Here is a 15,287-nt window from a genome sequence, read left to right on the forward strand (position 1 = left end):
ATGTTAGTTGGAGATTTTTTGGAAATTTCTATCAGTTAAAAAATCATTTACTTACTGCTTGTTGTTATATTATTATTATTATTCACATATTCCATGCCTATTTAGAATTTATGTATTTTCATTGTTGTCCCATAGTAAGTGTCGATGTCTACCCCTCGTCACTACTTCTTCGAGGTTAGACTGGATACTTGCTGGGTACATATTATTTATGTACTCACGCTACACTTCTGCACTGATCGTGTTGGATCTGAAGCAGGTGCATCTGGTGTTCACTCAGGCGCGCACCCCCGTTACCCTGAGGCACAGTGGTGAGCTGCTCTCCGAGTCCGTTCTGCAGCACCCGCTGTCTCTCTCTTTTGTATTTACTTTCTGTCTATCTCATTTCAGATAGTAGCTTAGGTGTTTTGTATATTCTACTAGTTGCTCATACACTTGTGATACCGGGTCTTGAAAACATGCTAGTAGACACTTGTTGGCTTTTGAGTATTTATTTCACCATACTTGTTCTTTTATTTGTGTACGCTTTACTTTGTCAAATTTTTCCACTTCTCATTTACTTAATAAATAAAAATCAACAACTTTGAAATTATTAAAAGAATAAATACATGGCTAGTTTACCGTTGGCTTGCCTAGAAGCAACATTAGGCGTCATCACGGCCTATAAGAGAAATTGGGTCGTGACAATATGGTATCAGAGCACTAGGTTCACGTAGGTCTCACAAGTCATGAGCATACCTCACAGAGTCTTGCGGATCGGTTCGGGGATATCCGTACTTATCTTCAAGAGGCTATAGGGTGGTAGGAAACTACTCTTTATTCATCTCATATCATGTAGTTGATGTTGTGCTAAGTATATTTCTCTTATTCTCTCACAGATGGTGAGAACGCGCATGACAGATGTACCTGACCATGGAGGAGCTACTCCCCCTGTTGCTAAAGGCCGAGGGAGAGCTCCAGCTGGTGGTAGAGGACGATGGCATCCTAGAGTTGCTCCAGTTGTGCCACCAGTGGATCCAATAGAGGATCCTATCATTGAGGAGCAGGGCGAGGTGCCCGCATCGGAGCCAACACCAGTGGATTTCAGGTCCGCACCAGGATTCCAGGAGGTCATGGGCCTGTTGTGGTTCATGGATTCTATGACATAGGCTGGTTTATTTCCAGTAAACCCAGCCACATCTCAGGCGGGAGGAGGAGCACAAACCCCTACCACTCAGGATCCAGGGCATGCAGCTACCGTATATCAGACCCCGGGAGCACTACCTATGGGCGGAGCTCAGCCAATTACAACATCTATACCTGAGCCTAGGCCAGCTGCGGCCGGCGAGTCGCAGAATCTATTGGATAGATGGACCAGGCTACATCCTCCTACTTTGGAGGTGAGCGACATAAGGACCTCCAAGACTTTATTGAACGTTGCAGGGACAGACTGCACACCATGAGGATATTGGAGTCCCACAGGGTGGACTTTACCACCTTTCAGCTAGAGGGCAGGGCTCGTAGATGGTGATAGTACTATCTTCTTGGCAGGCCAGCAGGTTCTCCTCCCTTGACTTGGGACCAGTTCACACGCCTTTTTCTGGATAGATATATGCCACCCTCTCAGAGGGAAGAGCTGCGATTTCAGTTCGATCAGCTTCAGCAGTGTCAGATGTCGGTGACCGACTATAAGGCGAGATTCTTTGAGTTGTCTCTCCATGCACTTATGATACTTCCCACCGATGCAGAGAGGGTGCAAATGTTTTTTGCGGGTTTGCACTCTGGTATCCATGCCACTATGGCCCGAGAGGTTGAGATGGGGACTTCTTACGAGCTGGTTGTGGAGGGTGTTCGTCAGCATAGTCGAGAGCAGATGTCGAGGGACAAATGGTTTCGATATTATGGAGGGTTCAGTGGTGCTCCGTTTGGGGGAAGAGGTTAGTTTGTGAGGGGTCAGTCTAGTAGGCCCATATATCCAGCACTACTTGCCTCCTTGGGGTGCTCTAGTGCGGCCCTATTTCAGCATCATTCCACAGAGCTCCTATCGTCCACCAGTTATTCAGGGTTCCTCCAGTGGGTGTTCGAGCCATTAGGGACAGACTTCAGGTCAGCAGTCCACCGTTCCGAGAGGTCGCTTCAAGTGCAGGAATCTTGGTCATGTGAGGAGGTTCTGCCCCAGGCTTCGGGGCAAGGCAGTACAACAGGGTCAGCATCCTATGATTATAGCACCAGCTGCCACACCAGCTATCCGGCCGCCCAGAGGCAGAGGGCAGGTGGGTAAGGGTCATCCTAGAGGTGGAGGCCAGTCATGTGGCGCTCCATATAGGTTCTATGCTTTTCCAGCCAGACCAGATGTAGTAGCCTCAGATGCCGTGATCACATGTATTATTTCGGTCTGTGGTAGGGATGCTTTGGTACTATTTGATCCAGGGTCTACATATTCCTATGTTTCATCTTTGTTTGCTCATTTTCTGGGTGTTCCTCGTGAGTCGTTGGGTACTCCTATATATGTGTCCACACTAATGGGCGATTCTATTATTGTGGATCAGATTTATCAGTCATGTATTGTGACTTTTTGTGGTTATGAGACTAGATCAAATCTTCTGTTGCTTGATATGACCGACTTTGAGGTCATCCTGGGTATGGATTGGTTGTCTCCATATCATGCCGTCCTTGATTGCCATGCAAAAACTATTACCTTAGCGATGCCAGAGTTGCCTAGATTAGAGTGGAAGGGTTCGTCTATCAATGCATCTAGTCGGGTTATCTAGCTTATGTTCGGGACTCTGCTGCAGAGACTCCGACGATTGATTCAGTGCCCGTGGTGCGGGAGTTATCTGGTATGTTTCCTTCTGATCTACTAGGCATGCCACCAGATCATGATATCAATATTTGTATTGATTTGGCTCCAGATACCCAGCCTATCTCTATTCCACCATATTGCATGGCTCCGAGAAGTTGAAGGAGTTGAAAGAACAACTTGAGGAGTTTCTAGCAAAGGGGTTCGTCAGACCGAGTGTGACGCCTTGGGGTGCACCAGTGTTATTTTTGAATAAGAAGGATGGGACTATGCATATGTGCATTGATTACCGCCAGTTAAACAAAGTTACCATTAAGAACAAGTACACGTTGGTGCGTATTGATGATTTATTTGACCAGTTGCAGGGTGCCAGGGTATTCTCTAAGATCGACTTTAGATTGGGGTATGATCAATTGAAGATTCCTGATTCGAATGTTCCGAAGATGGCTTTCCGGACTAGATATGGCCTCTATGAGTTTCTAGTGATGTCCTTCGGCTTGACTAACGCTCCGGTGGTGTTTATGGATTTGATGAAGCGGGTATTCAGGCCATATATTGACTCGTTTATCATTGTCTTCATTGATGACATATTGTTTTACTCACGTAGCATGGAGGAGCACAAGCAACATTTGAGAGTGGTGCTTTAGACCTTGCGGGAACAAAAATTATATGCTAAATTCTCCAAGTGTGAGTTCTGGTTAGATTCCGTGGCATTCTTGGGGCATGTTGTACCAGGCGAGAGTATTAAGGTAGATCCCAGGAAGACTGAGGCAGTCTAGAGTTGGCCGCGTCCTACCACAACGACCGAGATCAGGAGCTTCTTGGGGTTAGCAGGTTATTATCGCCGATTTGTGGAGGGCTTATCATCTATTGCAACACCTTTGACTAGATTGACCCAGAAGGGTACTCCATTCCGATGGTCCGACAAATGTGAGGCGAGCTTTCAGAAGCTCAAGACTGCATTGATTTCAATGCCGGTGTTAGTGTTTCCTTCCGGTTTGGGGATGTATACTGTGTATTGTGACGCTTCACACATTGGCCTGGGTTGTGTATTGATGCAGGAAGGGAGAGTTATTACATATGCTTCATGCTAGTTGAAGCCATACGAGAAGAATTACCCCGTACACAATTTGGAGTTGGCCGCAATAGTTCATGCTCTCACGATCTGGAGACATTATCTTTATCGGGTGTCTTGTGAGGTTTACACCGATCATCGTAGCTTGAAACCTTTGTTCAAGAAAAGGGATCTCAACTTGAGGCAGTGTAGGTGGCTTGAGTTACTAAAAGATTATGACACTACCATCCTTTATCATCCGGACAAGGCGAATGTGGTTGCGGATGCCTTGAGCAGAAAGACGGAAAGTATGTGTAGTTTGGCATTCATTTTAGTAGAGGAGAGTCCATTAGCTTTGGACATTCAGTCCTTGGCTAACAGACTTGTGAGGTTGGATATTTCAGAGCCCAGCCGAGTTCTTACATGCGTCGTCACTCAGTCTCCATTATTCGAGCAGATCAAGGCTCGTCAGTTCGACGATCCGCACTTGTTGGTTCTTAGGGAGACGGTACTACGAGGTGGTGCCAAGGAGGTTACTATCGGTGGGGATGGTGTTCTGTGACTCCAGGGTCTCTTATATGTTCCTAATGTTGATGGCTTGATGGAGAAGATTCTTGAGAAGGCACCCAATTCTTGGTATTCTATTCATCTAGGGGTGACGAAGATGTACCGTGACCTGAGGCAACATTATTGGTGGCGGCGGATGAAGGACATAGTTGAGTATGTGGCGAGATGTCTAAATTGCCAGCAGGTCAGGTATGAGCATCAGAGGCCAGGTGGCCTACTTCAGTAGATGGTTATACATGAGTGGAAGTGGGAGCGCATCACTATGGACTTCATAGTTGGGTTACCGCAGACCTTGAGGAAGTTTAATGCAGTTTGGGTCATTGTCGATAGGTTGACCAAGTCGGCATACTTTATTCCGGTTGTGACTATGTATTCTTCAGAGAGATTGGCCCAGATTTACATTCAGGTGATTGTTCGGTTGCATGGTGTGCCTGTTTCCATCATATCAAATAGATGGCCTCTGTTTACTTCGTATTTTTGGAGGGTAGTACAAAGTGAGTTGGGGACTCGGGTAGAGCTCAACACAACCTTTTATCCACAGACCGACAGACAGTCGGAGCAAACGATTCAGATCTTGGAAGATATGCTCAGAGCATGTGTGATTGACATCGGAGGGCAGTGGGATCGATTCTTGCCTTAGGACATGTTTGCTTATAACAACAGTTATCAGTCCAGTATCGAGATGGCTCCATTTGAGGCTTTGTATGGTCGGCGATATCATTCGCCCATCGGTTGGTTTGAGCCCGGAGAGGCTAGGTTATATGGTACTTATTTAATGAAGGATGCCTTGGGTGAAGTTGATTCAGGAGTGACTTCGCACAACACAGTCCAGACAGAAGAGTTACGCGGAGTAGAAAATGCGTGATTTATCATTTATGGTCGTCGAGAAGGTTCTCTTGAAAGTATCGCCAATGAAGGGAGTCATGAGGTTCGGGAAGAAGGGCAAGTTGGGCCCAAGGTTTATAGGCCCATTTGAGGTGTTGAGACGAGTTAGGGAGGTTGCTTATGAGCTTGCTTTAACTCCCAGTCTATCGAGAGTTCATCCGATTTTACACGTGTCTATGCTCCAGAAGTATCATGCCGACATGTCACATGTGTTAGACTACAACACAGTTCAGCTAGACGAGAGATTGGGTTATGAGGAGGAGCCAGTTGCCATTGTTGATAGGCAGGTTCGCTAGTTGAGGTCCAAGAAGATTTCTGCGGTAAAGGTTCAGTGGAGGGGTCAACCAGTCGAGGAGGCGACTTGGGATATCGAAGAGGACATGCAGAGCAGATACCCACACCTATTCGACACTCCAGGTATGATCCTAAACCCGTTCGAGGACGAACATTTTTTTAAGAGGTGGAGAATGTAACAACCCGACCGGTCATTTTGATTTCTAGATTCTTATTCCCCTAATTAAGACTCCCCGTATTGCGTTTACGGTTTTATGACATGCGGGGATGGTTAGTTCGGATTTGGAGGGGTTCGGGTTGAAATCCGAACACTTAGTTTCTTAATATTGGCTTAAAATGGTTAAGTTTGACTTGAGTCAATATTTTGAGTAAATGACCTCGGAACTGGGATTTGACTGTACCAATAGATTCGATGATGATTTTGGACTTGGGCGTATGTTCGGATCGGGTTTTGGATAATCTAGGAGCATTTCGGCGCTTAATATTGAATGTTGGCGCATTGAAGGTTTTTCAAGTTCTTTAAGTTTGGTTTGGAGTAGGTTTTGGTGTTATCGAGGTCTGTTTGGGATTCTGAGCCTGGGAATAGTTTCGTATGGCGATTTGTGACTTTTATGCAAAATTTGGCGTCATTCTCAGTAGATTTGATAGGAATCGGACGCGCGAAAGTGTTTCTAGAAGTTCATGAGTTTCATGATTTAATTCATGGATTTTGGCATCCGATTCATGATTCTAGATGTTATTTCGGTGTTTTGATCATACAACAAGTTCATACTATATTTTTAGACTTGTGTAGTCGTTTGGTGTGGAGCTTCAAGGGCTCGGGTGAGTTTCAGACGCGTTTGGAGAGGCGGAAGGACTACAGTTTTTTGGTTTTATTTTGCTGGTGCCTCAGGTATCGCTAATGCGACATTTTGTTCGCATTTGCGAGGTGGGCTATGCAATTTTGATGAAACCTGGGCAAGGTAGGACTCGCATTTGCGAGCTTTCCCTTCGCTTTTGTGATCAGCACCTCTTCGCCAATACGAAGTTTTTGATCGCATTTGCGACCATGTCAGAGATGGCCAGCTTTCGCATTTGCGATGGTTTTGCCTCAATTTAGAGCCCCGCATTTGCGAACAAGATGTCGCAAATGCGACATCTACGACTGGTGCAAGGGCTTTTTATTACGGGACTTAGCTTCATTTTCCTCATTTCCCACTTGGTCTTAAGCGATTTTGAGAGCATTTTGTGAAGGGATTTCATCAACATCAAGAGGTAAGTGATCTCTGTCAATTCTTTAGCTAAACACGCGAATCATAGGTAGATTTAACATGGAAAACTTGTGAAATTAAAGGAAATTTGTGAAAAACATAGGATTTTGGTAAAAATGAGGTTTGACCACGAAATCGGTTATGGAATTAAGTAAAAATTATGTATTTAAGTTCGTGAGGCTATGTGTAATATTTATCTTCATTTCGAAATCCGGACACGTGGGCCCGGGGGTAAATTTTAGGAATCTTCCAATTTGGATTGGGTAATTACTCTAATAGCTAAATTATGAACTTGTGAGCGTATATTGATTAATTTATATAATATTTGGCTAGTTTCGAATTGTTCAGCACCAAGTTGAAGCTTTAGAACGAATTTGTGGGCCGTAAGGTGAGCTTTGAGATGAGGTAAGTCTCTTTCCTAAACTTGTAAGAGGGAATTTATCCCATAGATATTTTAAATTACTATTTACTTCTAATTGTGAGAGTCACATACGCACGAGATGACGAGAGTCCGTGCGTAGCTACTAATCATGCTTAATTCCGAGTAGTTTTAGGATCCAAATCATGAAATACTTATATTGTTTGCACTCTACTTGTTAATGTAAATGCCTAACTTATATTGAAACTTGATAAAGGATTCGTAAAGGCCGAATTTCGCTTATTTTAAGTTTTGGCGGGTTATTTGACCGTTAATAGAAATTGTACTTCCTTGTGTATTAGTCTTGTGATAACATTTAAATCGGATGTTCATAGAGCGTTCTCTATTCTTGTGGAGCGGGCCAAATACCTTGACAGTATAATAGATGCATCTATGGTTCGTGCCGCTCGACCCTCGGCAGTGTACACATTATTCTGGATTGAGCCGTATGACCTCGGCATAAATCGTGCGTGTTAATGCTTGGAGCCGGAATACACTTGATATTATTTTTATGACTTGAGAGGTTATAATTTATTTATTGGCCCGAAATTAATTTGGAGTTAGTATGTGTTAGTTGGAGATTTTTGGAAATTTTTATAAGTTAAAGAATCATTTATTCGCTACTTGCTATTATGTTATTATTATTATTCACATATTCCATGCCTATTTAGAATTTCTGTATTTTCATTGTTGGCCCATAGTAAGTGTCGATGTCGACCCCTCGTCACTACTTCTTCGAGATTAGACTAGATACTTCTTGGGTACCTGTTGTTTATGTACTCACGCTACACTTCTGCACAGAATGTGCAGGATCTGTGGCAGGTGCATCTGGTGTTCATTCAGGCATGCACCCCCGTTACCTTGAGGCATAGTGGTGAGCTGCTCTTCGAGTCCGTTCTGCAGCACCCTCTATCTCTCTTTTTTGTATTTACTCTCTGTCTATCTCATTTCAGAAAGTAGCTTAGGTGTTTTGTATATTCTACTAGTTGCTCATACACTTGTGATATCGAGTCTTGAAAACATGCTAGTAGACACTTGATGGCTTTTGAGTATTTATTTCACCATACTTGTTCTTTTGTTTTTTTACGCTTTACTTTATCAAATTTTTCCACTTCTCATTTACTTAATAAATAAAAATCAACAACTTTGAAATTATTAAAAGAATAAATACACGGCTAGTTCACCGTTGGCTTGCCTAGCGGCAACGTTAAGCGCCATCACGTCCTATAGGAAAAATTGGGTCGTGACATTAAAAATAATTACATATATGAACTCGCGGGGTCATAGGTAGTCGGAATCTACTATTGGACCCGGGTTGACCAGGCGAGCCCCGTGTTGACTTTTGTTGATTTTTTGGGAAAAGTGTAAAGATCTTAGCTTTATCTATTGTAATTAATTTTTCTAGCATTGTTTGATGATATTAAGTTAATTTTTGTTTGATTTGAGCTGTGTGGAGGCGAATTTTAGGAAAAAAGCTATTTTCGAGAGTTGAATTGGCCTAGTTGAGGTAAGTATCTTGCCTAACTTTGTATGGGGGAACTACCCCTTAGGATTTGGAATTGATTGTGTCATTCTTGTTATATGAAAGCCGTGTACGCAAGATGACAAGTGGGTACACGGGTTGTATGTGGTAATTGATCGGATTAGGCTACTTAGACTCTTTCCATACCTTAATTTAATTGTCATATCATGTTCTAAACTCTTATAGTTGATCTATTCTTACTTGTGTTAGTCTATCCTTACATACATTAAATGATTTCGTTAACGCTTGTTCTACATCCTACTTGATAAATTGCTCTGATACTTTAGTTGAACTTGTTGCCCCAGTTATTGTTCATGTTATCTCTTTCATTGTTGATTTGTGAGTTATTCTCATTAATATCGTTGTTATACATTATCTCTCTCATTGTTGAGTTATTGGTGTTGAAGTTGTGAAAGTCGTTATCACATTGAGTCGAAATTGTTTATTGTTGAGACACCTTTCTTGTTGAGCATTTTACATTTATCGTTGTTATTGATATTGTTGTACACAATGTGGTTGAGCCATGGGCTAATATTGTGGAAATATTGATATTGTTGATTATTGGCAAGTTGTGATATATGGGCACTTGTGGTGCGAGTTATTATTATGATGTGATATTGACGCGCATGTGGCGGTATAAGGGTAAGGGTTAATGTGCATTCAGCGGCATAAGGTGGGACTTATTTGCGTGTTGCTTGTAGGGGAACTACGTGAAGCCACACGATATCATAAGGTGGGCTAAAGTGCGTGTAGCTATTTCTAAAATAAAATATATTTTCAAAACCTATTTAAATGTAAGGCTCAGGCGTATAAAGAAAGATTGTGATTGAGATTGTGAATTATGAATACGAGGCGGTACCTCAGTTGTGATTCTTATTGTGCACGAGGTGATATCTCATTGCGATTCTTGTTGTTATTCTCATGTTGCAAAGAGTTATTTAGTGGGAACACTTCTTGCTGTTTAGTTCTTCCTTGTTTCATTAGTTATTATCTGTATACGAGCATTATGGTTCTTTTCAATTGCTTCCCTTATATTATCTCTATGCTTACCATTCTTTCATTAGTCTATGTTATTAACTTGCTTCATATTACTTATTACTCCACTTTTTCATTCTTTTTGTTATTACGTTTTCATTCTGTTTATTATATCCTAGTAGGTGTCTTGACCTGACCTCGTCATTATTTCTCTAACACCCTGAATTTTATAAATAAATTATGTGTATTTAGGTGATCTTGTTTTTATTGCTAATGTTTTATCACTTTTCTTAAATTTAATTTTGCTACCTTATTTGATTAAAAAATGGGGATTAAAAAAGGCTTATTATATCCTATTGGATCCTTAAAATCTATTTTTTTGACCCATTTGATAAAAATAATATCTTTTTTCTACTCATTTGGGAGAAAACCCTTTATTAGCAAAATATCTTTCTGTCTCTCATAAGACATTTTATTCTAGCCCTTTTATTGGAGAACTATCAATCCACACAAGTATCATTCTCCTACTACCATCATGATCACTTGGTTACATAAAAGTTTTAGTCATTATCATTTGAATATATAATGAAATGTTATCTTCAAAAATTAAGATGGGTTAAGCTTATTTGAAATCATAGGTTTGGATTTGTGGAGAAACTCTCTCAAACTTGTGGTAAGCTTCTTGTTCAACATATTTTGGTGGAATTATTAAGTTTGTTATTAGAGAATTTGAGATTTTGAAAGCAAAAGATTTAATCCCGTTTTTGAACTGGGCAGCAGTTAGTATTTTGAGAATAACGTTTTCTATAAAAGTCGGATTGTAGTGATTTAAAATTATGTAGAAAGATAATACATAGATCTATAATTGTTATGAAGACCAAAATGGTCAGTTCTGCTGTCTACTATGTCAAAAAGGGGGCTGAAATACAGGGCAGAGTTGCTGCCAGATTTTTAGTAAAATGGTTGTGACCAATTTAGTCCCCCTTTTGATATTCATCATGATTTGGTTTAAACATCTTTAAATTTCAGACCTTAAGTGAGTGTTGATTACGTGCTTAAGGTATAAGAGACATCCGTTCAAGCTAAGGATCACACCTTAGGAAAATCGCTCTTTTTTTGTCTTAGAAGATCTTAAATTAATTGACGTCATTTGAACTTTAGAAACATTAAATCTCCAAGGTTTGTACATAAATTTGAGTATTTTTTTAAATTGAATTTGTTGAGATATTGTAAGTGGTTAAGGTTTGGTGAAATTTTACCTTACTTTAAATTTGTTGTCATATTGACTTGGTTGCTACTTTACTAGTTTACTTGCTTTGTTGCTTGAGAAATAATATCCTGAGGTATTTTGATTTATCAGTGGTCATTGAGGGTATAATTTTTTAATTGAGTTATGAATATGCTAAAAATCATATGGGTGTCATGTGAAGTATTTTTGAAAGATAATTTAACTCGCCCACATATACGGTTTGCTTGAGCATAATTGCAATCTTGTTGGGATTTTGTCCCTCCTGTGATAGTGACTGTCACGACCCAAAATCTACCTAGTCGTGATGACACCTAACCCAACCCTTCAGGTAAGCCCATTAACAACTATCCAATTTAAATAAAATTTATTAAGAAAAGAAATAAAAATACAACTTCTTTTATACAAGAATTTTCCAAGGACTAGTAGTACAAATCATGAACTTCTAAGATTAGAATTTACAAAGCTGGTATGAAATAAATACACTATCTGTTCGAAATGTACATAAACAGATTTTTTTTATAATCTAAGGCTACCATGAACAAGAGGCAGCTACAACCGGAACACAGGTACGTCTTCAAATCCAACTCCCGTCGATCACAATAAGTACTCAATGAGTACAACCGACCCCATGTACTCAATAAGTAATAAACCTAACCTTAGGTTGAAAGTAGTGACGAGCTAGAACAAAGTTCAGAGTCTAAAGTTGGTCGGTATTTTAATTATATAATCAAAAGATTCACCATCTGGGAATCGAACCGGGGTCTGTACTGTGATAGGATACTATTCTACCACTAGACCATTGGTGCATTTTGTTTTAAGACTGTCTTATATTTAATTTATACTCTTTAATTATATTTTCACACGAAAATAACCGACCAAAGTTGGTCGATTTTATTAAAAAATAAAATAACCGACCAAAGTTGGTCGATTTTTTAAAATGACCGGCCGAATTTTTTAATATTAATTTTTATTTATTTTAATTAAAAAACCGACCAAAGTTAGTCGGTTCTTGAAAAATAAATTCCGCGGGACTCAAAAATAGTTTTCCGCATTTTTGCGCCAAAGAAAACTGACCAAAGTTGGTCGATTTCGTAAAAAAAAAAATTAAAAAAAAATATTTTAAAAAACCGACCAATATTGGTCGGTTTTTTGCCGGCCAAAGCTGGCCGGTCGACCTTAGTCGGTTTTTGCCGAATTTCTAATAGTGTTAATTGTCAGAAGTTAGTTGGTGAGTTGAGCTAATTGGTTGTTATAATGGCTATAAATACAGAATACATTGTAAAGGATAGATATGTTGAATTCAATAAAACTCTTTTCTCTTCTTAGTCTCCGTTATTCTTTTAGTGCATTGAAGTGTATTGTTTAGAGATTATTCTCTCCCTAATTTCTTAGATTCAGTTCCAATTTTAGTTCTCCATTATTCTGTACGCAACATCATGCTAGTCAAAAAGTAAATATCTAGTGCCACAAAATATGGAATTTGCAAGTTGTGTAGAGCACAATACCTTTATCTAAAGATAGAATCACAAAATAATGAATAAAATAGTATTCCAAGCAAAGAATAATCATGAAAAATGTTGGTACGGAGATCATGAAAAGGGCCAATATGGTAGGAGGAGAAAAGCATATAAAAAAGTTGGAGTACACCCGTGTCCAGTTGAAAGTATATGGATTCTCTTTGAACTATTGTTTATGTTATTTTAATTTAATGTCCTTTGCTTCGTACTTAATTTACAAAATAAGCACTACAATTAATATTTATTTTTTATGTTCATTTCGGTTCGCTCTTAATTTACAAATAAACTACTGCTTGATCAATCTTAGGAAGTAGGAACTCGCGACTGGACCCTTGACCTTTACGAAACAATTTTCCGTACACTGTTTTAATTTATTTTAAAATTTTCTCGTACCCTTTTAAAATTCTTTTGCATGTGATGGCCAACATGACTATTAATTATGTGATGCCTTTAAAACTTCTTCTGCATAAACTGAAGTTGTTCAACTTAGAAAATCACAGTGATCTGAAAATGGAAAAGTTGATTTACATGGAAATATAACCGAAAACTTGGAAGAGAACAAAAATTAAAAGAAAGTTAGTTGTATGCACAATAAATAAAACAGTTGTTTGCATGCCTAATAGCCAGATAATATGTAAAACAAAGTAAAATATTTTTAAAAGAAATGATGTGATAATATATAGTGGCGTAAAATAAGTTCTAGAATGCTACCTTTGATATACATAATGCATTTTCAAATGCTTCAAAAATAAACTACGTATTATTAATTATGTAAATACCTTTATTACATAATTTAGGGTGCAATCTTCGACAAGCTTAATATTTTCAAGAAAATAGAATATATATATATATATATATATATATATATATATATATATATGTTTAGTTTTATAATAAAAGCATTTAGTTTGTGATTATGTAAAAAAAAAATGCATTAGGATCATCTCATTTTTCTTTCTCTACCTAATCAAAGAAAGAAAAATCCAAGTATAAAGGATTTTTATAAACTTTTATTTGCGTACAATAAACTCAATGTAGTCTAAGTCCTTCTCTGAATTTCACGTACGCCCAGGGGGCCGTGCTTTATTTTTACATGTATATTTCTGTAATAACACCTCAAACCAAGGTCAACTAATTATATCCTCTATTCTGTCACGTTAAATTTGTCCCTTCCAAGTTCTTCAGAGTCCTTTTCTTGTACAAACTCCAACATACTCTCACACACTTAACAAAAAATACTCTTCTTAATCTCCTTTCTCCCAAATCTTCCTCTTCTTGCAACAAAAACTATGGTTCCAAATTCTTCTCCTTTCTTCCTATCACTCACCCTTGTCCTCTTTCTCCTCTCCACAAAATCATCATCAGCTCAATCAACTCTTGACCCAAACCAACTCAAAGCTCTCAGATCACTAAGTGTTCCAACAGGTAAAGACCCCTGTTCTCCACTTCGCAAAACCACCATTTGTGACTCTTCAACTCCTTTTCACAACCTTATTTCTCTCAAGCTTATAAACTGTTCAAATGATGTGGTATTATCCCAAACAGCTCTAAAATCTCTCTCAACTCTCACTGACTTACAGTTCATCAACTGTCCTGTTTCTCCTATTCATTTCCCCTCTGAACTTTCCTCTAATATCAACTCCTTCACTTGCATCAACTCCCTCAAAAAACTCACTAGTGTTTGGCTTATTCGTTTACATAATGCAGTAAATTTAACTGTGTCAAATGTTCCAGTTTCTGCTAGCGGCCCATCTATAATCTTGAACAGCATCAAGAGTTTGCATACCGTGACAATATCTCATGCAAATCTTACAGGGGTTCTTCCTACAAAATGGCATTTGAATCTTACTTATGTAGATTTATCTGAGAATAAGCTTGAAGGAAGAATACCAAGTTCTTTAACTATGCTTGAAAATCTTGCACATTTAAATCTTTCTTCAAATTCTCTCAATGGTACTCTACCAACTGCATTTGGCAACTTACTTTCTCTGAAAAATGTGTCATTAGCTTCAAATTCTTTATCGGGAAATATTCCAAAATCATTTGCTGCTATTCCTGGATTAGTTCATCTTGATCTTGGATCTAACCGATTAAATGGAACTATTCCAAAGTTCATTTCAGATATGAAGGGATTGAAATACTTGAATCTTGAGAGGAATAATTTTCATGGGATTTTGCCATTCAATGCTAGTTTCATCAAGAAATTGGCTGTGTTTAAGGTGGGAGAAAATTCTAATCTTTGCTACAATCATTCCACAATGTCTACCAAATTGAAACTTGGCATTGCTCCTTGTGATAAACATGGATTGCCACTGTCTCCACCACCTCCTAAGGAAGATTTCAGTGATGATAGTGAAGATAAAGAGGATGAAAGTCCACCACCTAAACATGAACATGGACCTAGCAGGGTTGTTCTTGGTGTTGCCATTGGACTTTCTTCCATTGTATTTTTGATTATTTTCTTGGTTCTACTATCCAAATGCTGTAAATGATGAGTGTAAATAAAGAAAAAATCTTGGTCCAGTTAGGTTAGACAAATTTCCTTATAGAATTTGAAGATTTGTTCATTAACTGTATACTAGTAGAATGTAAGAGTGGTTATTACTCAATTTGTGTGCGATTCTAATAGCAGTACTTTTGCTGAAAGAGGATGCTTCATTTCAGCTGTCTCCTAGGCTATAGTGATTATGAGAGAGAGAAAAGTGGCCTATTATCTTAATTCTTTTGTTATTTATGTATCATCTTTAATAAGGGAATGTTTGATTCTTAACTTCCTTTAA

At 38.9% G+C, this 15,287-nt stretch overlaps 1 protein-coding gene across 1 annotated transcript; it reads left to right on the forward strand.

Annotated features, from left to right (window-relative positions):
* The first annotated feature begins 13,703 nt into the window (after positions 1-13,703).
* LOC104088634 (receptor-like protein 51) lies at positions 13,704-15,287 on the forward strand. The gene has a single exon (XM_009593345.4). The coding sequence runs from the start codon at positions 13,797-13,799 to the stop codon at positions 14,997-14,999; it is 1,203 nt and encodes a 400-aa protein (XP_009591640.1). The 5' UTR covers positions 13,704-13,796; the 3' UTR covers positions 15,000-15,287.

Source organism: Nicotiana tomentosiformis, chromosome 2 (assembly GCF_000390325.3).
Source record: "Nicotiana tomentosiformis chromosome 2, ASM39032v3, whole genome shotgun sequence".
Classification (NCBI taxonomy): Eukaryota; Viridiplantae; Streptophyta; class Magnoliopsida; order Solanales; family Solanaceae; genus Nicotiana; species Nicotiana tomentosiformis.